At 41.8% G+C, this 26766-nt stretch overlaps 1 protein-coding gene across 4 annotated transcripts in view; it reads right to left on the reverse strand.

Moving 5' to 3' along the window:
• The window catches only part of DBN1 (drebrin 1), a 135277-nt gene that overhangs the window by 25093 nt on the left and 83418 nt on the right, over positions 1 to 26766 (reverse strand). For all 4 annotated transcript variants that reach the window (XM_089671134.1, XM_089671133.1, XM_089671132.1 and 1 more), the window contains exons 2-6: positions 18924 to 18979; positions 12443 to 12555; positions 9829 to 9903; positions 7272 to 7412; positions 7111 to 7188 (exon numbers count right to left, since the gene is read on the reverse strand). In XM_089671134.1, coding sequence (XP_089527260.1) covers positions 7111 to 7188; positions 7272 to 7412; positions 9829 to 9903; positions 12443 to 12555; positions 18924 to 18979 — 463 coding nt within the window. The remainder of the gene's footprint in view (positions 1 to 7110; positions 7189 to 7271; positions 7413 to 9828; positions 9904 to 12442; positions 12556 to 18923; positions 18980 to 26766) is intronic.

The raw sequence follows: 26766 nt of genomic DNA on the forward strand, positions 1-26766 counted from the left end.
CAGGGAGAATTTAGCCTTTACCCACTTAGCAACCGCCTCCTGTACGTTTACTGCTACAGGACAGCCGCTGTGCGCAAAATCACGTCTATATACGTGATTTTGTATTTCCGAGTAGGGTACGCATGCCCCAGCCCACACGGCTGTGTTGTCACTGGCTCAGGCAGGAGCTCATCTGCAGATGCCAACCAATAACTCATGGCTGACACCTGCTGATCGGCGGAGCAGATGACAGGAGAGAGATCTGTATTGGTAAACAATGGCCTGGTTATCACAAGAAAGGGTTTCTTTTTTAAGCAATACACAAATGTGACTTGATAACATTAAGCATATCCATTGTTAACCACTTCCGGATCGGACACTTTTACCCCCTTCCTGACCAGGGCAATTTTCAGCTTTCAGCGCTATCACACTTTGAATGACAATTGCGCAGTCATGCAACACTGTACCCAAATTACATTTTTACCATTTTTTTGAGACAGATAAAGCTTTATTTTGGTGGTATTTATTCACCGCTGGGATTTTTATTTTTTTTGCTATGTAAATGAAAAAGTCCAAAAATTTTGAAAAAAAGTGTTTTTTTTATAACATTTTGCAAATAAATTATATTTCATCATAAATCTTGGCCAAAATTTATTCCGCTATCTTTTTAGTAAAAAAAACAAATTAGTTTATAACCAAAAATTATAATTTTTAAACTTTTTTTTTAAATTTTTATTTTATTTTTTTATATTATTTTTTATTAATTTATTTTTTTTACATACTGTCACCCTAGCAGTACAGTGTCACCATGGTGACACTGTACTACTTGTGGGGGGTGATGAGGATTTGTTTGTTTTTTTTTTTTTACACGGATTGCTTTTACACCCATATAGGATGTAAAAGCAACCATTTCTCTTTCTCATTGAGAAGTACTGAGTGAGCTGTGATTGATCACAGCTTGTCACATGGTACAAGGCTGTTGTGAATAGCCTTGTACCATGTGACCTCTGTGATCATTCACAGATTTCACACGTAGTAAGCAATGATGTCACAAGTGACATCTTGCTTACTACTTTGCATGTGATCACTGATTGACCAATCAGTGATCACATGATCGGGACCTCGTACAGAGGTCCCGTCCAACGATCGGTGTTTCACTGTGTCCGGAGGACACAGCGGGCACCGGATCGCGGTGCTGCGCGCTCCCAGGGAGCACGCACAAGCAGGGTGCGGGGAGGCCGTTCATAAACGGCCACCCGACCCTGCAGTGCCACCGTCCGGCCGTTGCAGGTGGTTAAAATGTAAAATTAGGGATTCCACATTGTATTACAATTCTATTATTTCTATCATTTTTACTCATAGTAATATGAATGTTCTTCACATTTGTAAATTTACTTTGTGATGAATCCCATGCATTTACTTCCTTCAATTCTGTGACATGTATTCCTGTGTAAGGCACTGCTGTGTCACAAATATGACACAGCGTGCTTCTCAACTAGAGGGGCTGAGAAGAGACTCAGGACACAGAGTCCGCACAGGAATTACTGCTTGCCGGCACCACGCTTTCATGGGATATGTAGTCCTTAGGAATTGAAGGTAAACAGTAGAGGAGAAATGGCAAAGCATGCAGGGAATCCAGGAAGCTTTGGAAAGAAAGACAAGCAGCAATCCCAACATGGAGGAATTTTGACTTACCTGTAAACTTCATATCATGGAGTACAATACAGGACACAGTCAAAGTATTTATTGATCCAGAGTTATAGGCTTGTACCTTCAGGCGACTGGACACTGGCAAAGTTTGCTTCAAGGACACCCCCTGGGTGCCTGCCCCATAACCCTACCCCACTCCATGAGTCCTCAGTAGCAAGCAATGCAGAGTAGCCAAGTAATGGAAGGGAGGATTGCCTGTGTCCTGTACTCCAAGACATGAAACTAGCAGGTAAGTCAAATTTCCTCTCATCTACATCATACAGTACAGGACACAAGGAAAGTATTCATGGACACTGGGACGCCCCAAGCAATGAATAAGGGTGGTCAAAAACTAGGTAGACAGAATTATAGCAATAGGCCCTACAACAACAAAGATAAAAAAGACCCAATTTTTTATTTTAGTGCTGCTGAAAGTGCCTTGGGGTGAGAGCTACATCTGCCGACGATTTACCTGGTAGAACTTTGAAAGTATGAACAGAGGACTATGTGGTGGCCATACACAGCTGGGCTAGAGGTCTGGTGTCAAAACAGGTTATGAAAATCCCACAGATTTGGTGGAATGAGAATCACCGTTTCCTCTTTTGCTCTATCTTTTTAAGGAGTTGACCCAGAGTTCACATTGGAGGGAAGGTATAAATTAGCCTGAACTGAGGTCAGGGAATTATCAAGACATTCGAGTCCAGATCCAGAGGATCCTTAGTCCTGGCTTCAGAGGTAGCTTGTTGTTGAACCTGGAACCTAGGATATCAATATCCAGAGTTCCCAATTTCTGACATATCAGATGTCTGGGTGAAGGGCCCATTGTCCTTGATCCAGGCAGTGGAAGTTGTGCTAGTCCACTTTCTAGATATCAATTCCTAGGATGTTGCCTGCAGAGACTTCTAGATGGTGAATTTCCATCCATGAGATTATCTACTTTGCTTCCTTCAGGTTTGCAATACTTGTGTCCCCTTGATGGTTCTTATAAGCCACAGCTGTGGCACTGTCTGACTGCACCATTATTGGAAGTCCTCATACAAGGGGGGGTCTGCGGCGCCATCTGAACTGTTCTGAGCTTCAGGATGTTAATGGGGAGCTTGGCTTCCACAGGTGATCATGTTTCGTGAACTGTGAAGGACTTGAACACCCCTCCGCAGCCTGAAAGATTGGCATTTGTGATCACTTTCCAGAAACAGGCAAATAAAGACTTCCCTATTCTTAAAGCTGGGCTGGAGATCCTGTCCTTGTTTGGCTGGACAGGTGAAGTGGTAGATTGAGAAAAGTAGCATGCTTGTTCCAGGTCAACAAGATGTGTTGGAAAGGCCTTGAATGGAATTGGGCTAAAAGAACAGCCCTAAATGAGGATACTATAAAGTATAAAATAGTGGGATGTCTCTTTAACCTAAATTCTCAAGCGTGGCCTCAGAGAGAAAGAATATTCTTTTCTGGAAAGAAAACCTTTGCAGAGGATGTGTTCAGGACCAGATGCATGTATTCCAGCTGCAGATGTTTTAAATTGATCACTTAACTGTAAGCCTGGAGCATTTGAATTGTCCTGTGGGTGTTGCCGACAGGTAAAAAGTGAGAAGAGTCCTTCAGGAGAAGGTGGTCTAGATCAGCCCTTTTTGACCAGGGTGCCCAGGCACCCTGGCGTGCCTTCAGGTATCTTCAGGGGTGCCTTGGCAAAATGCCTAAAAATTGCCCAGAAATTGTATACAAGCCACCAGGTGGATCAAGCCTGCATTTTAGTTACACAGACACAGGTTTTCATTGTGCACCATTACAACTTTCTAGCTGCCGACGACATGAAAAAAAAAATATCATCAGTTGATAAGGACATCAGACCCCTTGCACAGCATCCTTGCTTGCCCCACGTCCCTCTCAATCAGCACTGGGGTCACATTAGCTGAGAGAGAGAAAATGAGGAAGAGAAGAGGAAAAAAATGGAATACTAGTCAGTACCAGTGTGCAAAGGTGTATTTGCTTTGGAGGAATAAATCGCCTCTAATATTGGGTGTTTCACATGTGCAAATGTTGCTGTTTTTTACATTTTGTAAAGGGTGCAGAATTTTAATTGTGCAGAACTGTAAAGTGTGCTTCGAGATTGTGCAGAATTTTATAGGGTTCCTTGACAGAAAAAAAGGGAAAAACATTGGTGTAGATAACCTTTGACCTAGATGCCCCGAGTTCTGAGAAAGGCGATAGGACCTTTGTGAATACTCTGGTAGCAGATGATAGGCCAAAGGGCAGTAAGACAACCTGGAAGTGGTTGTCTAAGGATGCCATGTATTGCCCAAGTATCAGACGCAATTACCTACCTTGCAGATTCCATGCAAAATTTTGGAATTTTAAGGCATTAGTTGAGGGATTTCAACATAAAGTCAAAGTCCATAATGGAATAAATACCCGCTCATTTGAACTTTATTTTATAGCCCCATGAAACCACTAATTGACGTCTGTGGACATCTGTAACCCACAGAGACAAACTGTAACAAATGTTCCTCCAATCTTAAGAGTGAGGTTGTCCCTTCATTGGGACAACAGCTTTGGGGAAGACATCGTGGCTTTGAGGCACAGGTTTTATGCCAAAATAAAGGGCTGAACTTGGGCTTAAAAGCAGAAGAATGGGTTAAGCAATTAGATTATGTTCCTTTTGCAAAGGAAAGAGCTTCTGTGGAGGAGGGTTTTTGGATCTTACACTAAGGACGTAAAAACTTCCCTCCACCTTTTATAAACTGGTCAAGTGCATCCCCAAGAAGATGTCTTCCTTGAAAAGGCATACATGTGAGGTGTCATTTACAGGTAGCTTCAGTCATCCAGGTTTTTAGCTACAGTATTCTGCACATGTCAGTACAGATTAAGGCAATTCCAGAAGTTTGTCTCATGACATGTTCTAGGGCACATGTATTAAACACAAAGCCCACTTCTGGCTCTCCAGGCCATTTCATGCGGCCCTCGCACCTCTCCTGCAGCTGCGGGAGCCCCCTAACCTCCACCCTCACCTTGTTTCAGCAGTAGGCAGAAGAAAGAATGAAAGAACTCCTCCTACAGACCCTGCACCTCTCTGTGCAGCAGCAGCACCCCCAGTCTCCACCTCCCCTGGTCTCAGCATTTAACAGACTGACTCCAGCCCCGGCACTTTCTGCTTCCCAGCTTCTTCCTGGCAGCAGCACAAAATAAAGGGGATGCACTGTGATGTGAGGGACTTGACTTTTGATGGTGGGGGGCTCTTGACATCTGATGTAAGGGGAGGGTGGGGTGCTCTGGACATCTAGTGTTACAGATACAACCAACCCTTTGAGGGAAACCATAATGCTGACGCGGCCCATAATGAAATTGAGTTTGACAACCATGAGCTTCCACACAAAAAAGCAGAGCAGAGGATAACTGCTGTAATTGTTCTGTTAACATGCTATCTTGGAAAATAGGGTCATGTTAGTTGAATATTGCCCTATTCCAGTTAGCTGAAGTTTGACACACTAAAATTGCAACGAGAACTGGCTGCAGGGCTGGCCCTGTACAGTGAAATACACAGGGTACAGTGAGATGTTTAAGACTGCAACAGCAGGATCAACTACAGGAATAGACCAATTACTTGACAAACTCTACCCAGTGGAAAAATAGTTCTTAATTATTTTAGGAGGAGTGAAAATTCTTTAAGTGATCCAATTGTCATAGATTTCCCATTCTCTCTGTTCAAGAACAGGGAATGCCTTTGAGGGTTTTACAGGTCTTTGTACCTCCCAAACAGTACAGCCTGCCCTGTGTTTTACAGTAACGGCCAGAGAGAGGGTGCGATTGTATTACCTGTTCACACTGGATTGTATATAAAGTACAGACTTCGCCCAGCTTGGTGGGCATACCCTTGAAGGGGTTCTCCAGGACTGGGTTTCATAAGAATGAACCACAACCCTGGACCGGTGTATCACCCTGCAGCTGATTACATGAGTTGTACATAGCGCCAAGGTGGGTGCCCATGTAGGATTCAGTTCCTGGAGCAACATTACTGCTATCTTCACAGCGTGGGGTCTGGGTAAGGCTCCCAAGGTTTCCACAGGTTTCATCAATCTGGATACATTAATTCTATTTGTGGCGTTAGAAGTCAGTAAGGAGTTGACTGAAGAATCTGAAGATAAAATAATAAAGGAAAATTTTAAAAAATACTTAAGCTAAGAGTAATTTCTCCGTGAAGTGGGAGAGATCAATCACCTTAAGACACTAGCACAAAACTGAAGACTCATGGAGTGGGGTAGGGTTATAGAGAAGGTCATCAAAAGCTTTGCCAGTGTCCAATCACCTTAAGATACAAGCTTTTAATCCAGGGTCTATGGCTGTGGTCTTTGCCTATGCCCTGTACAATTAATATATTTCAAGAAAGCTTATATTGAGTTGTCACAAATTACTATGGTTTGCTTTGCTATTACAATGATGATATTTTATCTCAACATATATCTTAACATGTTCCCCATTGATTTATGTGAAATGTGAACTTTTGGATAGGCCCAGTTTAAATTCCTATATCCACTAGATGACACATTAAAAGCTGTAGCATTTCAATGGATAATTGTAGCTCCTCTACAAAATGATCCATGGGCCAAAATCTTCATTCATAAAAAGAAAAAGGTAAATAAAAGTAATTAAATACACCTCAGCAACTGGCTGTGATATATCCTGGCAGATCAGTGATATGCCCGGCTGTGATATGGCTTGTTTAATCGTATGTTTTGGGAATGTGCGAAGTAGTGTCCTTTTTGGACTGGAGTATTAGATAATATCAACGCAGTTGGCAACCTGTCCATCCCCATGGATCCGCTGATAATGCTGTTGGGACTTACTGATCTTGCGGAAGCACCCAAGCACTGTAAGCGGTTTGTCTTCTCTTATTACGCTAGATGAGACATTTTGTTGAGATGGAAGCCATCAACCCTGCCCACAGTCTCTGGTTGGAAGGCAGGAATCAATGGTGCGCTTCCTCTATATAAGCTTACTTATATAAGTCGCAACTGTCCAGCAAAATTTGCTAAAATCTGGGCTGGGTGGGTGGAGGCACAGGGGCTCACAATATAAGTTGTGATGTCTACAGTTAGTTATTGTAAAATGTTTGCAATACCCGAAAAATGTGTTGCTACTTGTACTGCCTACTCTCCTTCCTTGCCCTTTCTCCTTTCCCTCCTTCCTCACTCTCCTTGATTCCTATCTTGCTCCCCTTCCCTGGCAGGACATCAGCCTTTAGACCACACTGCATGCTTGCTTAACAAGTTTGCTCGGGCCGTCAGAATGCTATTGTAAGACTCTTCTGTTTTGGAATACTAGTGTATACTGTTTACCTTACCATATAATGCCTGCTTGGTTTCAAATACCTTTGATTGTCTGTACCGCTGTACAATTTCAATAAATGCAACTGTTGCAAAAAAAATAAAATAAAATAAAACTGTGGTTTACTTTTGCTTGCTCCCAGAACTGTTCCCTATTGAGCCGTTTCATTTCCACAGCAGCGTTTGTCTTCTGGTAATTGGTTCCCTGTGGGGAAGATAAAATGTGACATTTCTAGTTGTGTTTCACCCACATACAAGTCCACATGGTGCACGCTGCCCTCTACTCACCACAGAATCAGAATCCTCCCGGAGCTGCAGTCGCTGCAGGACTGGGCTAGCAAGACGTCCAGAACCATTGGATAGACGCTGGCCTATAGCCATAGGATCTATATCCTCCACACTGCTGGCATTCACTATGACATCAACCCCCTACACAAGAAAATAAATGTTAGGTTATTAAGCTGCTCTACTTGGAAAAATGTTAAAAATATTGCAAAGAAGGTAACACATACAAGGTCTGTAAAGCAGATTCAATATAAACCCTGCTTACAACAATCAAGCAGGAGGTTGTGCAGGCAAAAACAAAGCACAATGGCGGGAATTTACTTAAACTGGAGCAGACAGAATCTTGGAAGAACTGTGCATAGTAACCAGTCAGCTTCTAGCCACAGCTTGATTGGTTGCCATGCACAGCTGCTCCAGGATTCTGTGTGCTTTAAAAATTAGCCAAATTTACCTTTCTTCTGCCTATTTATTTTGCACTCCCACGATTACTATTCCATTATATATATGCACATATTAAAAGGCTGTACTTTGAGTAGGAAAATGCAGCACACTGACACCTCATGTGATGTTATGGCAGGCACTGGGACTTTCACTTATAATCAAGCACTGTTAAGCATTGTAACTAACATGGACAGCTGCCTGTAGTTAAAGTGGTGGAGTAGTCACAGAAGGGTGACAAAAATACAACAGCATTGAGGGCTGGAGGGTCAAAGTTGTCACCCTGTAACAGGAAGTCAGAGTCTCTGCAGAAACTGGCATGAGCAACTGGTGATCAGTACAAGAAAGCAAAGAAAATAAACTCAGAGTCTGCAGTAAGTAAGTCGCAGCTATACAACCAAAAATAAATTTTAAAAAGGAACTTCACTCAAAAGGGAACGTTCCGCTTGTTTGCTTCCTTTCCCCCTCCCTCCACTGCTACATTTGGCATTTTTTTGGGGGGAGCAATACCTGGTTTTGGCAGGTACCCACTCCCACTTCCAGTCAGATCTACCGCGGCAATCTAAGCCGGAAGTTCAGCCTCCCCTCCTTCCCTCGCAGCCCTCTGGGACCATTCAAAGCGCAGTGCGCATGTGGAGTAGCAAACCGGCTGTGAAGTCACAAGGCTCTTACTAAAGATGCCAGCACCTGCAGCCAAAGCTGATTGAAGAATCAGCTCAGGTGAGGACATTGCTGGATCCCTGCATAGGCAAGTGTCCTTCTGTTAAAAGTCAGCAGCTACAGTACTTCATTTTTTGGGGGGAGCCTGGAACTCTGCATTACGGTTTACTAATTCGGTATCAATTTCACAGACAAAAAGAAAAAAACTAAAAATATTAAACATAAACCTATAAAACTGCACACCCCAAAGAGTTTACTTTTTAACAGGAAATCATTTACCACTTTTAATGTTTGTGACTTAGAGTGGCAGAGTCACAGATGACTCTTTGACATGACAAAGACTGTGAGTAAAAATGTCTACTGAACTGATTTATAAAGCAGTGAATGTTACATTCGCCAAACATTCGCTGGAGGCAAATCAAAAGCCAGCTTAAAAGAGGGGTGCATAAAAAAAAATAAACGTATATACGCCCATATATGCTGCAGCATTGGTGTAAGGCTGCAGTTGTCTGACATCAGCTCTAAGCCGAAGAACTGAGAAATCACATGACGCTGATTGCTCGACTCTTTGTCTACTCAGGGCAGAGCGTAGTGACTGTCAGTCGCTGTTCTCTGCTCTGCCTTTCCAGCCCTCACTGTAGCTTCAGGATGGAGAGGGAGCAGGCACAGCTGGTTCCAGCTCTCCGCCACACACTGAGAGCCAGTTGTCAAACAGGCAGCTGAGTGGATCCCAACAATATAGTTGGCTCTGGAAGGACTCTGTGATCTCAGCTGACAGAAGACTTAAGCATGCTGTCAGCTGATTCTAAGTCAAAGGAGAGCAAAAGTATGTGCACTCCTGTGACCCACAAACCTCAGAGTTTAGAGTTTCATCCTTGCAAGAAAAATACTCCCTAAATTACATTGTGACAGGTAAATCTTTCAGCTATTTCTCTCCCCCCTTTCCTTGATTTAAAGATCATCTTTGTTCAGCACAGATGGCTGCTACACTGTCATGGACCGCAAACTTCAAATCAGTACCCTGTGCTCTTCTAAGTAACCACTTTATCATGGATGCTCTCACTTGTGATTTTAATGACCATATTAGAAAAGTGTCACTAGTATGAATATACTTGTCTGGGTATGGCTACAAGAGTGCATGCCACTGTAAGCTGTACCACTCACAGTGAAGAAGAACCTCAGTAGTGGCACATATCCTGTTTAGAGTCAGCCCCAATGCCATGGTTTTATTTCATAAATTAATCTTTTTTTAGTACATTTAATGGGATGGATCAGTGAGACTATATACAATACAGGAGAGCTGGTACTAAACACAATTCGGTCGGGGATTTAAGATGCACTTTTTTAACAAGCTTTATTGAGAATACATTAGCTAAACAGTCTCTTTGGATGTTACATATAAAGGTTGCAGTGACAATGAACAATTCTTCAGTTCATTAAGTATACTGATATTAATTCTTACCTGGAAAAAGTCTGCAACTTGTGCTACATGACTGGCACAAGCACATTTTCTGGCATCTGCAACATCTTCCCCAACCTAAGAAATGAAGAATATACATTAGCCCTCAACTAATAGCGCGTGTTGATCATTGTATTCTGCTACAAGTAGGCCTTGTATGGTGAGAGTATACTCTCCATAATGTCCAAAACCTACAGTACTGTAAAGTACCCTTGGGGATAACCTTGGCTGGATCACCTATGTTTTTACTTCAATAAGACCGAAATTCAGTTATGTGCACATGGGATCTTTTGTCTATAATCTCGCCTAATACAAATATGTCTAATCCGTTAAAAAATACATCAACATTTCTCTATTTGTTTCTTGAAGACCTGCATAACAAAGCAATTTGATGATAGTAGCCTGCAATGCAGCTTTTTGCATCATAGGTGAAAAGCACTGTTGATTGTCCATAATCCAGTTCACAGATCATGCAAACTAAAGTATTTACAGATTCTGAACAAGCAGTAAAAGCACTTTAAAAGGGTTAGTTCACCTTCTGATGACATTTGAAAAAAAAATCCATATGCATTTCAGCTTTGACTATTCATTAAAATGCTGTCCTCTGTTTGAAAAATTATCCTTACTTTTGATGCTGCTTCTACCATGGGGACTGCTTTCTGTCCAGCCTACATGGCACGATAAACCGACCATTGGATGTGCATACCCAACACCTCACAAACAAGCACTCTATGAACTCAGCTTGCCTAACCATGTATCCACATTCTACAAGCATGGTTAGGGAAACCGGGTGCTCACTTTTAGGACAGAGAGGGGGAGCCAACAGTAGAAGCAGCTTCTAAAGTAAGAATCATTTTTTCTAAAAATGTATCGGTCATTGAACATGAACTAATCATTTAAGCCAAGACCCTACCCCAAAAACTACATCTCCCAAGAGCTCTTTCCCTGCACACCGAGTGTGTCCACGCACACACACACACACATATATATGTGTGTGCATGTATGTGTGTGTCTCCAAGTTCTTTGGAGTCAAGGAAGCAAGCACTGTTTAGCTGGCAAAGAAATCATAAATGCATGTGAAGTGGGACAGAAAAGGGTGGTGGACATGTGGAATTCTGTAGACCAGCAAGAATTGCTGACAATGCTGCTTAGGATTTTAGTGTAGCATCAGTACTGTGCTGTCAGCTCAAACAGCAAGTTAGGGTTAGGGCACATTGAATTTCTGTAAATCAGCAGGTATTTTTCTGTACATGGAGCGTTTTAAAGGTATAATACAGATTGAAATGTGCATGTATTGATGTTTTGAACATAATGGGGTCAATTTGCTAAAACTGGAGGATGCAAAATCTGGTGCAGCTCTGCAGAGAAACCAGTCAGCTTCCAGGTATTTTGTCAAAACTGACTTGAACAAGCTGAAGTTAGAAGCCTATTGGTTAACATGCATGGCTGCACTAGATTTTGCACTCTCCAGTTTTAGTAAATCAACCCCAATATTTTTTTTTTTTCTTACACAAACACCTTCTTTAAAAGGCTGAAGGTTCCGGTACTAAACATACTGCATTCAGCAAAACCAGATTTTTAAAAGTTGTTGCCACTAGGGGGAAACATTGTTAGCACAAACTCTAATGTGCAAGCCTGTATCATCCCCATTTATTTATTTATTTTTAAGAAGTATCAGATGTGATCAGCCATTCAATGTAAAAAGTTGTCAAATAAATTAAAATAGAAGTAGGTTTAACGGTCCAAACATTTGTGATGAGATAAGGTATCATAACTTACAGTATATTAGGAGAGCAAAGAATTTAGTTTGTATAGGATAGAAAGTCAAACTGTCACTCTAAAGGCAGACATATGGAGTAACTGTGAAACCTAACATTGTATAGTCAAGAAACTCTTGCACAGGATATCAGTCAGACAAGCTGAAAAATGTTAAGCCTATTCCTCGGTTTCCTGCTGATTAAGCAGAGGTAAGCCAGCTCCATGGATACCCTCTCAGGAGTGATCGCCTGACTTGCAATCAATGGATTGTTTGAATGGCTGATCTTTCATACTTGCCTCTTTGACTATAGGAAGCGTCCTAGATCCATGTCTCTATTGTAACAGAAAGATTTCCAATCTTGTCATTACTAATAGGAAGTATTCAGTAACCATAAAAGTGTGTTTAAGCACTTATGGCCCATTCACATCATTGTGGCAAGTTAACACATAAATGTGTGGTGGTAAAGGCAGCCAACTCTTTTTTTTTTTTGGTGCATTAGGAAGCTCATGTTAAAAAGTGCATTCATCAGTTTTGGCAGCACACCACAGCATATGTCAGTGCACTGTGGTGCCATTCAAAAGGAATGGCGCTGTATCACACCAATGTATGTAACTCGCGTTACTGCAACACAATGGTGAGAATAGACCCAGAAAGTCAAGGAAATGTAGCATTATACGTGATCTATAGTCATCTTCTTGATGCTACACAGCCTCGCTTTGGACCTATAGCAGAAAAGGATGCCTATCACTGATTAGAACTAGCCATTGAGTAGAATGAATTTGGCTTCAAAAGGTAGGTAAAAAGAAAACAGAAAATATGCAAAAGGTGACACAGCATAACACAACACTAAAGACCTACCCAGTTTATAAGGACATATCGAGCAAGCATGGCATGAGGCTCTTTTACACTGCAGAATCCATACATCACTTTCTGGTTCTCGAAATGGCTAGAAAGGTCAGGCAAACCTCCACCTGAAAAAAAAAATACAACAGAAAAACATACCACACTGACTAAGATTAAATAAGAACAATCAGTAGCTAACCGAGAATATATTTTCTCGCTGGTCAACTACAGCATTTTGTGGGGTGAGATTCTGACTTCCCTCCTAGTACCCACTATCATTTATTTCCCTGTGTGTTTGGGGTTGCCTACTACTATATGTCTTGGAAGGGTCAATGGCGAGTGTTTCATATATTGCTATGCCTAACCAGTGCCAATGTGTAAGGTGTGGGATACTGCCTAGAAAATTATAGGGATTTCCTTTCCTACTGGATATACCCGTTTGGGAAAATAGGTTCCCTGAGCTTTCTATCCCTTCTACCATAGCCCAATTATAAGATAATGGTTCTCTTAAAAATGTATGAGCAGCTGAGAACAGAACTCCCTCTTCATCCAAGGTGGTTTTACCAGTTTCTCCAATTGCGTCATGAGCCCAATTTCCCTGAGCTGCAGTATCTTTCTCCCACTCCTGCTTTGGATAGAATTGTACAAGCAACTTCAACCAAGGGCCATATTTCTGAAACAGATATGGCTGTGTTACATGAATTTCTATGGAAGTTTGCTGTTCCTTTCAGGGCAAGGTGTGAACATGATATTGGCCCTATCTCTCGGGATGTATGGAAGATCTTTTGGCTCCTCCCTTGTGTTTCTCTTTCCAACACAAAGATTATTTTGTATTCTTCATAGGGTGTATAGAACCCCCAAATTTCTTTATACCATAGGCTTGAGATCTGACCCAGCCTGTGCCAGGTGTGGTAATCCTGGTACCTTCTGTGGTGATGCCCTAAACTCCAGAAATATTGGGAGGAGGTGGTTGGTAAACTTAATGGGCTCTTAGACGTAAATATTACTGTTGAACCATTAACATGCCTACTGGGTTATACATTTTTTTTAAGAAATTCAATGAGAAAGTTTGATGTTATCTGGTTACAATGACTCAGACTATGGGCCCAGTATTGGAGTAGGCGAACTCTTGTTTTAAACATTGGTGCACCTCATAGGGGTTATATGTTATTCTTTTTTATATTTGCTTCGTCGGTCAGTTATAGCTGTTATTATGTAATTGTAATTATTCATGTGCTTACCAACACGTTATTGTCCTAAGTAGATGAGATATATATGTATATACAGTATATTTTAGGGAAAATTGTATTCCATAATTACCTTAATTTTCCTTTCCTGGATCCTCCCCCATGTCAGTCTACCATGGGTCAGCTCTGTCCTCTCTGACCCCTCCAGGACAACCTCTTTCCTAGCCCATAAGAGTGGCCATCTCCCCTCACTCAGCAATCAACATATCACTCTTTGTGAGGGAGACTGGATGGGAATCCCCGGCTGACATGGGGAGGATCCAGGAAAGGAAAAATTACGGTAAGTATGGAATGCAATTTTCCCTATTCCTGGACCTCCCCATGTCAGCCTACCACGGGATGTACCAAGCAATGATAAAAGGAACAAAAAGGGAGGGGAAAAAACAAGACACAAACAAAACTGAATGCTGCATATAAACCTCTATTACTGACAACCGCTGCAATGACGGTAGATCGAATAAAGACTGCTCTGATGGAAAAGCCATACTCATTCTGTGGTGGCAAATAAATGCATTTGCCATGCTCCAGCTTGCTGCCCTGCAAACTACCTTTGCTGACACTTTAGTGTATGCTGCCCATGAGATTGAGATGCTTCTCGTTGAATTAGCTCTTACTTCCAAAGGTGGTGGCAAGCCTAGGACTTTGTAGGCAATCTGAATGGTCTTGACAATCCACGAAGACATGACCTTGAGTAGTACCATGAAGCCCTTCCTTGAACCTTGATAGAAGGTATAAATACTATCTTGTTCATGGATGCCCTCTGCATTTCAGATATACTGAAAGTGAATGAACCAGATCTAATTTCTTCCACTCATCCTCTGACCCATCTTCCAGAAAAGGTGAAAGTACAGACTCCCAACTTATGGAATGAAGTTTAAACTTTTTGGAAGAAATTTGGGACCTGTCACAGAATGACCCGTCTAGGAGGATCCATTAGTATGGCTCTCTAGCTGAAAAAAAAAAAAAAAAAGGCATACTTGCCAGATACTCTCCTTGTGGTAGAAATTGCCATCAGGAAACCAGGCTGGTGGGTTGGGGGAGCCCACAGCTTTGGTCACCAGGTTCAAAGTCGTTGGAAGACGTAGACTATGCAGAGTTCCTAACCAGCCTGGTTTTGGAAGCTCAAGAGGGACCCTGCCCTTCCGATTGCGCAAAACCATCCACCAGGTTAATAAACGGGCTATAGGACCAGGTATGAGGATCTTCTGGTTCAATACGATGATCCCACTGGTGAAGGAAACTGAATTGAAACTTTCTTCTTCAGCATCTGACCCAAGGAAAAACTGGGATGGTGGATAACAGAAGGCCCAGGAACTGCATGTATTCTTTTGCCAATAAGCAAGGCTTGCTTATTACTTCCCTCAACCGAGTCTGGATTTTTTGGACTTTCTACTAGGGGAGAAAGATATAGCAGGATCTGCGCTGGTTGCAGTTGACTCTTTTGATGATTGATTATCCACCCAAAGCATTTGAGTGTGTTACATGTTAGAGACACATGATCCATCAGAAGATTCCTCAACAGGGCCAACAGAAGGATGTCATCAAGGTAATGAAATATCCGAAGTGCCCTAAGTCTCAGAAAAGCTATGATGGCTGACAGCAGTCTTGTGAAGGTCCTGGGAGCGGTGCAAAGCCTGAATGGAAAAAACAAACTTGAAAAGTGCCCCTTGTACGCAAACCTGAGAAAGCGATAATGAGCCAGAACTATGGGGGCATGCAGATAGGTGCCTGCCAAATCCACTGAGGCCATCCAGTCTGACTTTTACTACTGAAATGATGGTCTCCAAAGAATCCATCTTGAAAGGAGGGGCCTTCATAGAGGAATTCAGATTTTCCAGGTCTAGAACTGGTCTGAAGACGCCTGAGGAATTGAGCACCAGAACCAAAGAGGAATATGGGCAGCACAGTGGCTAAATGGTTAGCACTTCTGCCTGGCAGTACAAGGGTCGTTGGTTCGAATCCCAGCCACGGCACCTCCTGCCTGGAGTTTGCATGTTCTCCCTGTGCCTGCGTGGGTTTCCTCCGGGTACTCCGGTTTCCTCCCACACTCCAAAGACATGCTGGTAGGTTAATTGGATCCTGTCTAAACTGGCCCTAGTATGTGTACGTATGAATGTAAGTTAGGGACCTTAGATTGTATGTTCCTTGAGGGTTAGGGACTGATGTGAATGTACAATATATGTAAAAGCGCTGCGTAAATTGATGGCGTTATATAAGTACCTGAAATCTCTCTCTCTCTCTCTCTCTCTCTCATTGGTACAGGAAAATTAGATTAAGCTGTTAATTTTTTTTATATATGCATGCAAACAATTCAGTTTGTCTGGACACATTGGTACCCAAATTCCCCCAAAGTAATACCAAGGGGCTTTTTGCAAATTCTAACAGATATCCACTTCGGATGATAACCAGAATTCAAGCATCCTCCACTTCTTCCACCCAAACCTCCCTGAATAGTGCCGATTGTGCTCCCACTTGAGGGCTGGGTGGAGACACATTTCGAAGGCCTTGTCCTAAGACTTAATTGGCTGGCTTGATTTGGACTTGACTCCTTTGGGAAATGCAGCACTGACATTCTTCCAATGTCTGAAAAAAAGCCCACCTGGCCTCCACTGGCCTGTACACACTGGCTTTTTTAAAATTATTTTGAACTCTTCTGAAAGAGCGAAAAAGGACTGACGTTACCATTTCTTCTGTTGCAGCATAAGACCTGACTTCCCAGCAGATACCTGCCGAATGGCAGCTTTAAAAGTCTTGCCAAAAAGGAGTTTCCCATGAAATAGAATCGAGCCAAGGCTGTGTTTAGAGGCATTATCAGCAGACCAATGCTTTAGCCATAAAGGCTCTTTTGGTGTTACTGTGTGAGCCATTAACTTTGCTGTCATTCTGACTAGATCCACTGCCGCTTCAGCAATGAAGCCCACTGCTATCCTGAAGAACTGCACTTCTCCTGAACCCCTGGACTCCATTCCTGCCACCCAAACTCTGAGAGCCATAGGTAAGGTCCCATCACAGTGTACATCCTCTGCAAATCTGTATCAGTATTGTGGTCCACTGGATTCCTAAAAGACACTGAACCTTCAAGTGGAAGAATTACCTGGCTGGCCAATCTCTGTAAAGAGGTGGCTACTTTGGGAACTATATTCCATAATTTGCCATCCCTTTTACAAAATGGGTATAACTTTGAAACTCTGTTATGGACATTTAATCTTGTTAGGTTTTTTGCCCATTTATCCTTAATGGGCTCTTAGATTTCAAATATCACACACACCATAAATTACCGACAAAGCAAAAAGGGGATGGGACTACCTCCAAGGTAAGCCTGCTCTCAGTTTATTAATTGCTTAATTTATGCAACAGGTTGGGAGAATAGATATTTAACATCAGGGTTCCCCAAAGTGGGCAATATGAACGCCCACGAGTTGATGGAAATAAAATAAGATGTAGGTAGTAAAGACTAGGGCAGGGGTCTGCAACCTTTAAGACATAAAGAGCCACTTGGACCCGTTTCTGAGAGGGAAAAAAAGACTGGGAGCCGCAAAACCATTGCAACATTTAAAACAAATCCGACACTGCATATATTGCAAAAAGCGCTCTGGTCATGAAGGGGGTTTAAGGGCCCAGTAAGCAAAGGGTTAATCAGGGCCACAGTGTATCGTCATAATCACAATCATAGCCTTAGGTCAGTGGTGGGCAACCTTTTTTTTTCAACTGAGCCAAATCTCGCCAAAACCACGATTGAAATTTATTTTGAGAGAAACATTTTTAAAACTGAAAATACATCCCCCATATAGTAATTCATCCCCCATATAGTAATTCATCCCCCATAGTAATTCATCCCCCATATAGTAATTCATCCCCCCTATAGTAATTCATCCCTTATATAGTAATTCATCCCCCATAGTAATTCATCCCCCCATATAGTAATTCATCCCCCATATAGTAATTCATCCCCCATATAGTAATTCATCCCCCATAGTAATTCACCCCCCATATAGTAATTCATCCCCCCTATAGTAATTCATCCCCCCTATAGTAATTCATCCCCCCTATAGTAATTCATCCCCCCTATAGTAATTCATCCCCCATAGTAATTCATCCCCCATATTGTGTCAATTCACTTACCTTTGCTCCGCGCGTTCCTCTTGCTGTGTTCCCGCGCCGTTCTGGTCTTCAGGGCGGACTGTGAGAGGAGAGGAGTTCGTCACGCTGCCCCGCCTACATCCTGACAGCCAATGTTTGCCAGCGGGCGCCCGGCACACAGAAGAGCTGCATTAAAAGAGCCGCGGCTTGCCGACCCTATTGCCTGTCACCTGGTGGGCAGTGTGCTCCGGAGCCGCAGGAAAGGTGAAAAAGAGCCGCATGCGGCTCCGGAGCCGCGGGTTGCCGACACCCGGACTAGTGGGTCAAAAGAGGTCCAGTGAATGCATGGGGATCAATAGGTGGTCTACAGATTATGGAAGGTGCATTGGGGTCAATTCATCTTCAGAGCTCTCTGTAGAGCTCCATGCCAGTGCCCAGTTCTGACAGTGAGGTGACTAGTAGCGAGGTAGTGTTACCCAGGACTGGATGGTCAGCTACCAGTGACAGCAGTTTTGAGTTATCACAATCAGCTCTGTGTTGTTACAGGTCTTGTTTATCAGCGTGCTATGCGATGTGTGCCTGTGACCCTTCCACCATCAGTCTTCTGGAAAGGGCATACATACATGTTTCACTTCCGATACTGAGCATACTCCCCCACTGCAAACTATTTTGGAGAGCCACCGAGTAGACACATGGAGGTTTATTTACTAAAGCTGACAACATAATCAAGCACACTTCTACATAGAAACCAATCAGCTTCCAGGTTTTATTGAAAAGCAGACAAAAAAACAGGGGATGTAGAAGAGGTAAGTATACAGGGAAATTATTTGCTGGGAACTGCTCTTGCCTGAAGTTAGTCAATAAAGCAACTTTGCTTCTGTGTGTTTGTTGTGCAACAAAGTTCTGTACTTGGAAACAAAATCCATCTTGTTCTGGTCTGAGTTAAGGAAAGTCAGTGTCCTGCACTTTGTTTCTTGCAGTTTACGGAAGTCTGATAGTGAGCATGTTTTAGCAGATTGGCAGATCAAAACTGAATGTGTTCCATACATCTATTAGACTCTGAATCCTCCAACAATCAATAGGGAATAATCAGCAAAAAGAAGAACAATCCACAGAACTGAACAAAAACTGAGCATTTTGTACTGGTACAATGACAGTTCACCACTTACCCCCTGTTGATGCCAAGATGAGATTATCTGTGCCATCCTCGTATGTGTAGAGAGCCCTAGAAGAAGACAGAGAAGTAATAAAACAACAGAACTTAAAATTGGAAACAAATAAAAAACAAAAAAAAACAGGATATTGTTGAGAACACAGAGCATCTAATTTTTTTATTTTTTTATTTTTTTAGCTTTTTCTTTATTTCAAGGATAAGTTCACCATCTGGAAAAAAATAATAAATGCACATTCTTTTTGCAGGTAAAAAAGAAAAAAAATGTGCATTTATTATTTTTGTCCAAAAGGAGCCTTTAACTCATTGCACCAGCATTCAGTAGATCACTGATGCCATGCAGGTCTCCTGCAGACCTGTCAGAATAACTGCTTGCCGTATGAGATGTATGAGCAAGGAGATATTCTGACAGGAAGCTTCAATGAACTACCATGGCACTCCACAGTGCCATGCTAGTTCATTAAAAACTACAAGCCCACAGCCACTAAGGCTCTCGGGACTTGTAGGCACTCATTCACAGAACTCTGTGAATGAGTGCACGGCCGTGTGGGTGGAGCCCCTCACAGCCATGCTGTTTTCAAATCTGACAGATACTGCAGGGAAACTTTTCCCTGGACTATCTATCTGTCGGAGGGGGTCGGCAGGCGTGGCTGCGGCTATGGGAACATGTTACATGTTCCATAGGTGAACCCTTTAACCTGTAGCTCATAGCTAGAAATATTTTGGTATATAGGGTGGTTTGTTTTTCAATTACATTACGCCATCCTTTTAACTGCCAGCAGCACCAAGAGTATTCCACATAATACCTGTAATGATTGTACTCAGTACATGAATTTGTTTTATGCCATACTTTATATTTTCACCTTTTCAAACACGCCTTTTATTCCTATGGTTTAAACCTTCTTGAAACTCCTTAAGCAGTTTGTCCCAACCCCTGTAATGGTCATTCCTATTAAACAGCTTGGTCTGCATGCAAATATGGAGAAATAATAAACCATGGCATGGAAAATGGAGAAAGGGGAATTCATATATAGTTAAAGCAGAACTCCAGGCAATTTGTTTTTCCCATGCAATGGGGCTGTGCCCACACCGCATGGGTTAACTGCTCGTTTTGTCTAGGGGTGAACACAGCCTATACTCAGCCTTTTAATCCTCTCGAAATCGGTGCTCTCTCATGTCCAGAGGTGGACTGTTTCTGCTGACCTCACATCCAGAGCCGGTCTAAGGGCGTGATGTCAGGAACAGTCCACTGTACAAGACTTCTAGACCGCAGGGAAAGGAGGGGTGGGAGCTTCAGGGATCGGGCTTGCACTGGGATCGGTGGATTAGTCGAGTAGTTCTTGGCTCCCCAATCCCCTAGACAAAACGAGCAGTTAACTGATGCAGTGCAGGCACAGCACCACTACATGGGGGAAAAACATGCCTGGAGTTTAGATTTTATATCTGAAAACACTTAACCATCAGAATGCAATACATTTCACAACAGTGGACTTTAAGATGCTAAGAAGAGGAAATATCTTGGCATGTTTATGCACCCAGTTTTCCCTGGTTTCTGACAACAAGCACTAAAATTCTGGAGAACAGCAAATGATTTATCTAGAAGTCCAAGGCAGTGGATAGGTTGAATAAACAGAAATGACATCAACACAGAACCAGAGACTCAGCAAATTCAAAGTAACCCAACGTCAACATCTCAACACAGTCCAACCACAAACTGATGCAGTAAAAAGAAACATTTTTTGGAAACCAAATACTTGTTTCATTGTGGTTATACAATTTGTGTTGTGGCCCTGTATTTACAGTCATAATAATTCCAAAACCAGGCATTGGAACTAAACTGGATCTCTCACATGCATACAGAGCTGTAGTAAAAATCCAAAATCATTTACAGCTACCCCCTCTTACCAACGTTTACAGAACGTGCATCGCAGTGCAAACTATTTTGTCGATTTACAACACAGGAAACAAAAAGCGCTCCAGACTGTCAACTGAGCTCTCTCTGTTCCCTTTTGGGTGCTGCCAACTGAAAAGGTAAAGCATGGCTTTTAATTACAGCCCCCATATTGAAACGTCAGGCCTTCCTGTTACTGTCATGTGTCGCTGCTCTCTGTAAGGTAGTATGTGACAACAATGACAAAGTTGAAAATTGTTTGCAGAGAAGTAGTGTTAGGAAACTGAAATGAGGACAAGAAAGTGAAAAAATGTCAGCCCAGCTCTTTCCAGTGACAGACGCCAATACAGAACGTGCACCTTATTTCCTTTGCGTTTGTGGCTTATTTCTTAAAAGATATTTTGTTGTAAAGGTTGCCAACCTCATACTGAAACCAAAACATGGTGGCCATACAGAACCCTATCTTTGCATGTGATATGACAGAGTTAAGCCCCATACACACGATAAGAATATTGGACGAATGATCATCCGTTATTTTTTTTTGCATGCTAGTTTCATCTCGAAAGTGAAGAGGTTACTACAGTTACAAAAATTTTTTTATACGACAGAAAGAAAATTCGGCAGTGATGTTATGTATTTGTATTGCATTTTCAGACAAAAACAGTACTGATTAAACAAAAATCGCACAATCTGGTATCGTACATGAACAATTTTCATGTTGTCCCGTCATAGAATTTCGGACGGAAGCTGTAAACTAACGATCATATTCGAAAGAGGTATTTTTCGTACGATTGTCTGATCGTGTGTACTAGGCTTTAGGGATCAAATGCAACAGCTGGCACAGATAAAAGTTCTCTAGAGATTACAAGTGCAAGTTGTGGTCATCACACACAGTTTTACAAAATGCTGCCAATAAAAATAGAACACACCATAGCACATGTAATCTGCACTCACCTATTTGCTGAGAACGCAAGAACATTGTGAAGTTGCAATAGCTCAGCTGATGTCGATCAGAGCTCACACTACATTAGGGCAGACCCTTTATCTTCAAAAGACAGATATAAGCCACTTTATGTACCTAGGGGTTAATTTACTAAAACTGTAGTACGCAAAATCTGGTGCAGCTATACCGGCTGGCAATAATTGCATGATAAATCTAACAGGCTGGTTGTACCCAAGTCACACAACAAATAAATTGGGTGCAATCAGCCTGCCCATAGATGGTTAGAATCTTAGCTGGTCTCTGCTGAACAGGCCAAGATTCGAACCATCTATGGCCAGCTAAATGCTCACACACAGGTCTAGCTAGAAACCTGGTCATGGACTTATTAGAATAATCAGCTTCCATTTTTTTTTAGCAAGGTAGAGTGAAATAATTGTATTAGCAGTTATGTTCTTTTACTTCTTGCTTGACAGACAGCTTCTGAACACATGAAAACACCCAATGGAATACTTAGCACTCATACAGTGCTCCCCAGGCAACCCTCGTGCCAATTGGGTCTCTCACTAGGAGGGATTACCATAGAAGAAGAAAAAAGTTATCTGCTCACTGAAACCTCTACAACAAAACCACACTTATTCCTTTTACTGTGGATGGATTGATGGAAGAAAATGGTCTCTTAGGTGCACATGCAACAAATCTGTATACAGATTAAAATTGAGGAGAACAAAGTTTGCTTTGCAACCTAAGTGTCAAAAGGGATCTTTATGGTTACATTTTTTCTCATGAGCATACAAAATCCAATGATTTCCGGCTATCTGACCCATTAATTTATGCAACATTTAAAAAAAAAAAAAATGGGGGTTCTTTTCTTGAATTTGGGGAACGGTTTTAAATGCTTGTAAAGCTGCTAATCCATTATCCAACCTTTAAAAATTTCATCTAAAATTGTCTCAGACAAAACATTGGCTGCCCTATGGTGATACAGACTTGCTATAGACACAACTAAATTGTGAAAAAAAGCTTCTTAATAAACATATCCAGACGCCGGGAAATTATTCATTATGCATCATTTAGGCTATCATACCAGGTTTGTATCATTATTATTGTGAGTCAAACACAGGCAGATAAAGATACCAATGAATGTTTTCTTATCCTATTTTCCCAGAGCCAGCACATTTCAACAAACGATCACCATACAAATGAAGAAATTAACACTTGCACCAAGTCTATTCATTAACTTATCAGATAATCGCAATTTAATAAGAAAGATAAAGTTATCTCCAAGGGTAGGTTGCACGTTTATTGATGAGTTCAATGATTTGTGCTCACAATTCTCTTAACCCTCAACATCTTTGGGATGGAATAAAGATAGAATGATTTTGCCCTATTACGTTTATCTATATTATTACTAATTTCTGTTTTTACATGTTTGTAGGATGCCTTCCATGTATACTACAAACGCAAAGAGCAGGAAAAGAGGATGTGCTGTCCAGTGGCGTCACTAGGGGGGTGCAGGCTGCAACGCGTTACACCATCACGGGGGGGGGGGGCGGCGCCAAAATGAAAAAAAGCTGTCGGTGGCTGTCATCTATCCGAGCGGAGTGTCCCCCATCCTCTCCCCAGGTACAGGGGCTCCTCATCCCTCCTGCAGCCCCAAGAACAGCCGTGCCATGCGGGGTGTGAGATGTCAGGTACCGGCGGGGGTGGAGGGGGGTTCGGATCCCCGGGATCACAGCGGCTGCTGCAGGTCAATTCACACCCAGCCTGTCCCCCATATAGCGGAGCCTGCCCTCACCCTCTGATTGGAAGGCTCCTATTCTACATGTCAGTCCATGAATGGTAATGACCCCTCCCAGAGCCCGCCCCTCTGTATCACATAACACTGACCGGTCCCTGCACAGGACATCCTTCTGTCTCCCAACACAGAGCCTGGGGTGACCACACCGGGTGACACCAACCCTAGTGACTCCTCTGGTGCTGTCTATAACAAGATTCCAAATGCAGGTTTAGAAATATTAGGAACAATCTGTGTTGTTGCTATTGGGAACCCCTTTATATTACTTTCCCATTACATTTTTAGAACATCTATAGAGGCCAGAAAAAACTATTTCTGACAAGAATGAATTTTGACTGACTATTATCACGAGCCTGAATAATTTTAGAACAAAACTAATGAATACTGGGAGACTTATCTTTTCAATAAGTTCTAGTCCTGTGTCAAATAATGGGGGGGAAGTGTGCTCAAAATATGTACTACGATAGACAAAGTCTAAAGGATTTTGGTTTCGATCTAAAAGCTGCCAAAACCAGTGAAAAAGTATTCATTGATGTCCAACATTGAAATTGTCATTACAGCATAAAATCAAGTTCAAAATAAAACCTTTCAGGAAAAACACACAAAAAAAAAATAGAAGACTTTGCCTCTGTTTGAAGCATTGTGGGGTTTTGTGGGTGACGTTGACCACTGATTTCTATTTTTTTCACAGGGAAGGTGATCCATGTTTAGCAGTCCAAAATGGTTTATTAGGTATGGGTGTCTCAACACCGCCATATGCGCAAATTAATTCAACAGGACCAGCCATCTCACTATCTGATTAATTTCTACAGGTTTTTGTCCTTTTCATATTATAGTTACTCTTTTACTAAGGGTAACATCTTCAAACTGAACTCCTGGCACAAATTAGCACGATCTGCATCCATTAGTTTTAGTATCTCTTACACAGCAATCCATGCTTCTTAAATGTTCTTTTGTTCAAGGTTGTACGATCATCCATCAAAGTAGCCCTAGTGTTCTAATCTCAGGCATCATTGACGTCAGCACTGACAGTAAGAAGACGATGCCAAGTCCGGGAGGTTGTAGAGTCTGCTCCTCATTTCCACATCCTGCACCAACCTTCCTGGCCAAAATCTGCCCCATCTTCCACTTCCATCCCCTCCCACTAGTAGCAATGAATTAAAATATACTTTATTGAGTCATACTGTATAGTGAGTGAAATGCCTCCTAAAGATTTACAGAAAAAAAAAAAAAATCATAAAATATGTCAACTTCTAACCAACAAAAGGACTGAAATTACTTAAAATACAAGCCTCATGCACAATGAAATAAAATTTTACCTCCCCTAGAAGCCAGTAGCATTTTGGCCAAAAAAAGCCTAACGCTGGTAAAACTGTGTACTTCGTTTACATGCATTTATCCACTTCAAGCGTTTGGGCATTAGTTTCATTGGCCAGAATGAAGAATTTATTCTGGCTATTGAAATAAAAACTCAAGCTCTAAACGCTCCTAGCGTGTGGGCACGTTCAAACACATCAAGTGTTTAATCAGCCTAAAGCTGCTGCTCCAGAACACCCTGGCAGTGGATTTTTTTCCTGCCACAAACCACTGCATGGGCACATAGGATAACATGCAGGGGAGTTTAGAAGCAAAAAAAAAAAATCCTGTCACTCCTAGCAGTAGCTTCAAATGAGGCCTTAAATGTAACTAGAGCAGCAAGTGCTTAATATGCAAGATAGCCGAGGCTAGGCACATGTGCTGATACAGAGAAAAACACCTACAAGGCATTTATGATGGTCTTAAAACCAGATATTAACAAGAAAATTATTCTATAAAATACTTCACATGTATACAATCTGCACAGCGGTCACATCCAAAGCCCAACAACTTTTGTTCTGTGCGAACAAAAAATTTCAACATTCATTTGCATCAAATTAAGAGCGGCCTGACATAAAAGAAGGGCTTTGCACAATTCATATCCCTTCTGATAAGGCTATACATTATTTATAAATGTTATGCAAAATATATTATGAGAGACCTGCTTTTCTGCTCCATTCATATTGTAAATAAACAGTGCACACTGAAGAGGAGTACAAAACAAAATATATTGCTCATTATATAGAATGTTCAGGGGCGGACTGACCATTTGGAAACTCAGGCACTGCCCGAGGGCCTGAGGTTAGTAGGGGGCCCCATGAGACGCCCCTGGTACCTTTTTCATAGGCTTTTTTGAGTTTGGGCAAGGACACAAGGGCCCCATGATCCCCTATTGCCCGGGGGCCCCAGGAGTTGTCAGTCCGCCCCTGAGCATGTTGGTTCATCTCATTGGAAGATTTTAATAATGTTTGTGCAATTGCATCCTGGATACTTTAACTAATTAACATACTAATAATTATAAAAAATAATCTGCGTTATACAAGAAATTAACTATAAGGCCTCATGTACACTGCTCGTTATAAAAACATCAGTATCGTTAGCTGTAGAAAGCTGCAATAAAAACGTGAGTTTTCTCTCATTTTTTTGTATTTTTGCATTTGCTTGTTTCAGGTTTTTTTTTTTGTGGTTTTCAGCATTATACTCCCTCCAAATCTTCAGGCTCAAAACCACCGGATAACCACTTTTTTTTTTAGTTTTTATCGGCGTTTTTCAGCTTTTATCAGCATTCAAGCATTTTTACAGGCTAAAAAAACTCCTCTTGAAACCCACAAGTTCTGGGGGTTTTTTTCAGCCAGAAAACGCTCCTGCCAAAAAATGCTGATTAAAGCCTATGTGTGCTTGGACAATTAGGATAACATGCTCGGGAGTTTATTATTATTTATAAGCCCTCATGCACACTGGATGTTTTTACAGCTGCTGTTTTTGGCTTTTGACATTTTTCTGCAGCCAGTAAAACCCCCCAGCATGTTGTTCTGTGTCCATGCACACATGGACTGTAATCAACGTTTTATGGCTGGGACATTTCTTGGCTGGAAGAAAAGGTTTCTAGAGGAGTTTTTTTAGCTGTAAAAATGCTCTAATGCTGAAAAACACCACAAACCGGCATTTTTGAACTTTTTTTGACAAAATAAAATATTTTTTGGGTTAAAAAAAAAAAAAAAAAACTAAAAACCTCAAATGTGGAAAAACACAGGAAAACGCCACTAAACACAGCGAAATGCTGCTAAACGCTAATGCAAAAACGCCAAAAAAAAGCTTAAAAACTCACATTTTTAACGTGACTTTACACAGCTAAC

Source organism: Staurois parvus, unplaced genomic scaffold, assembly GCF_062004578.1.
Source record: "Staurois parvus isolate SC_StPar_1 unplaced genomic scaffold, SC_StPar_1.0 ptg000099l, whole genome shotgun sequence".
Classification (NCBI taxonomy): Eukaryota; Metazoa; Chordata; class Amphibia; order Anura; family Ranidae; genus Staurois; species Staurois parvus.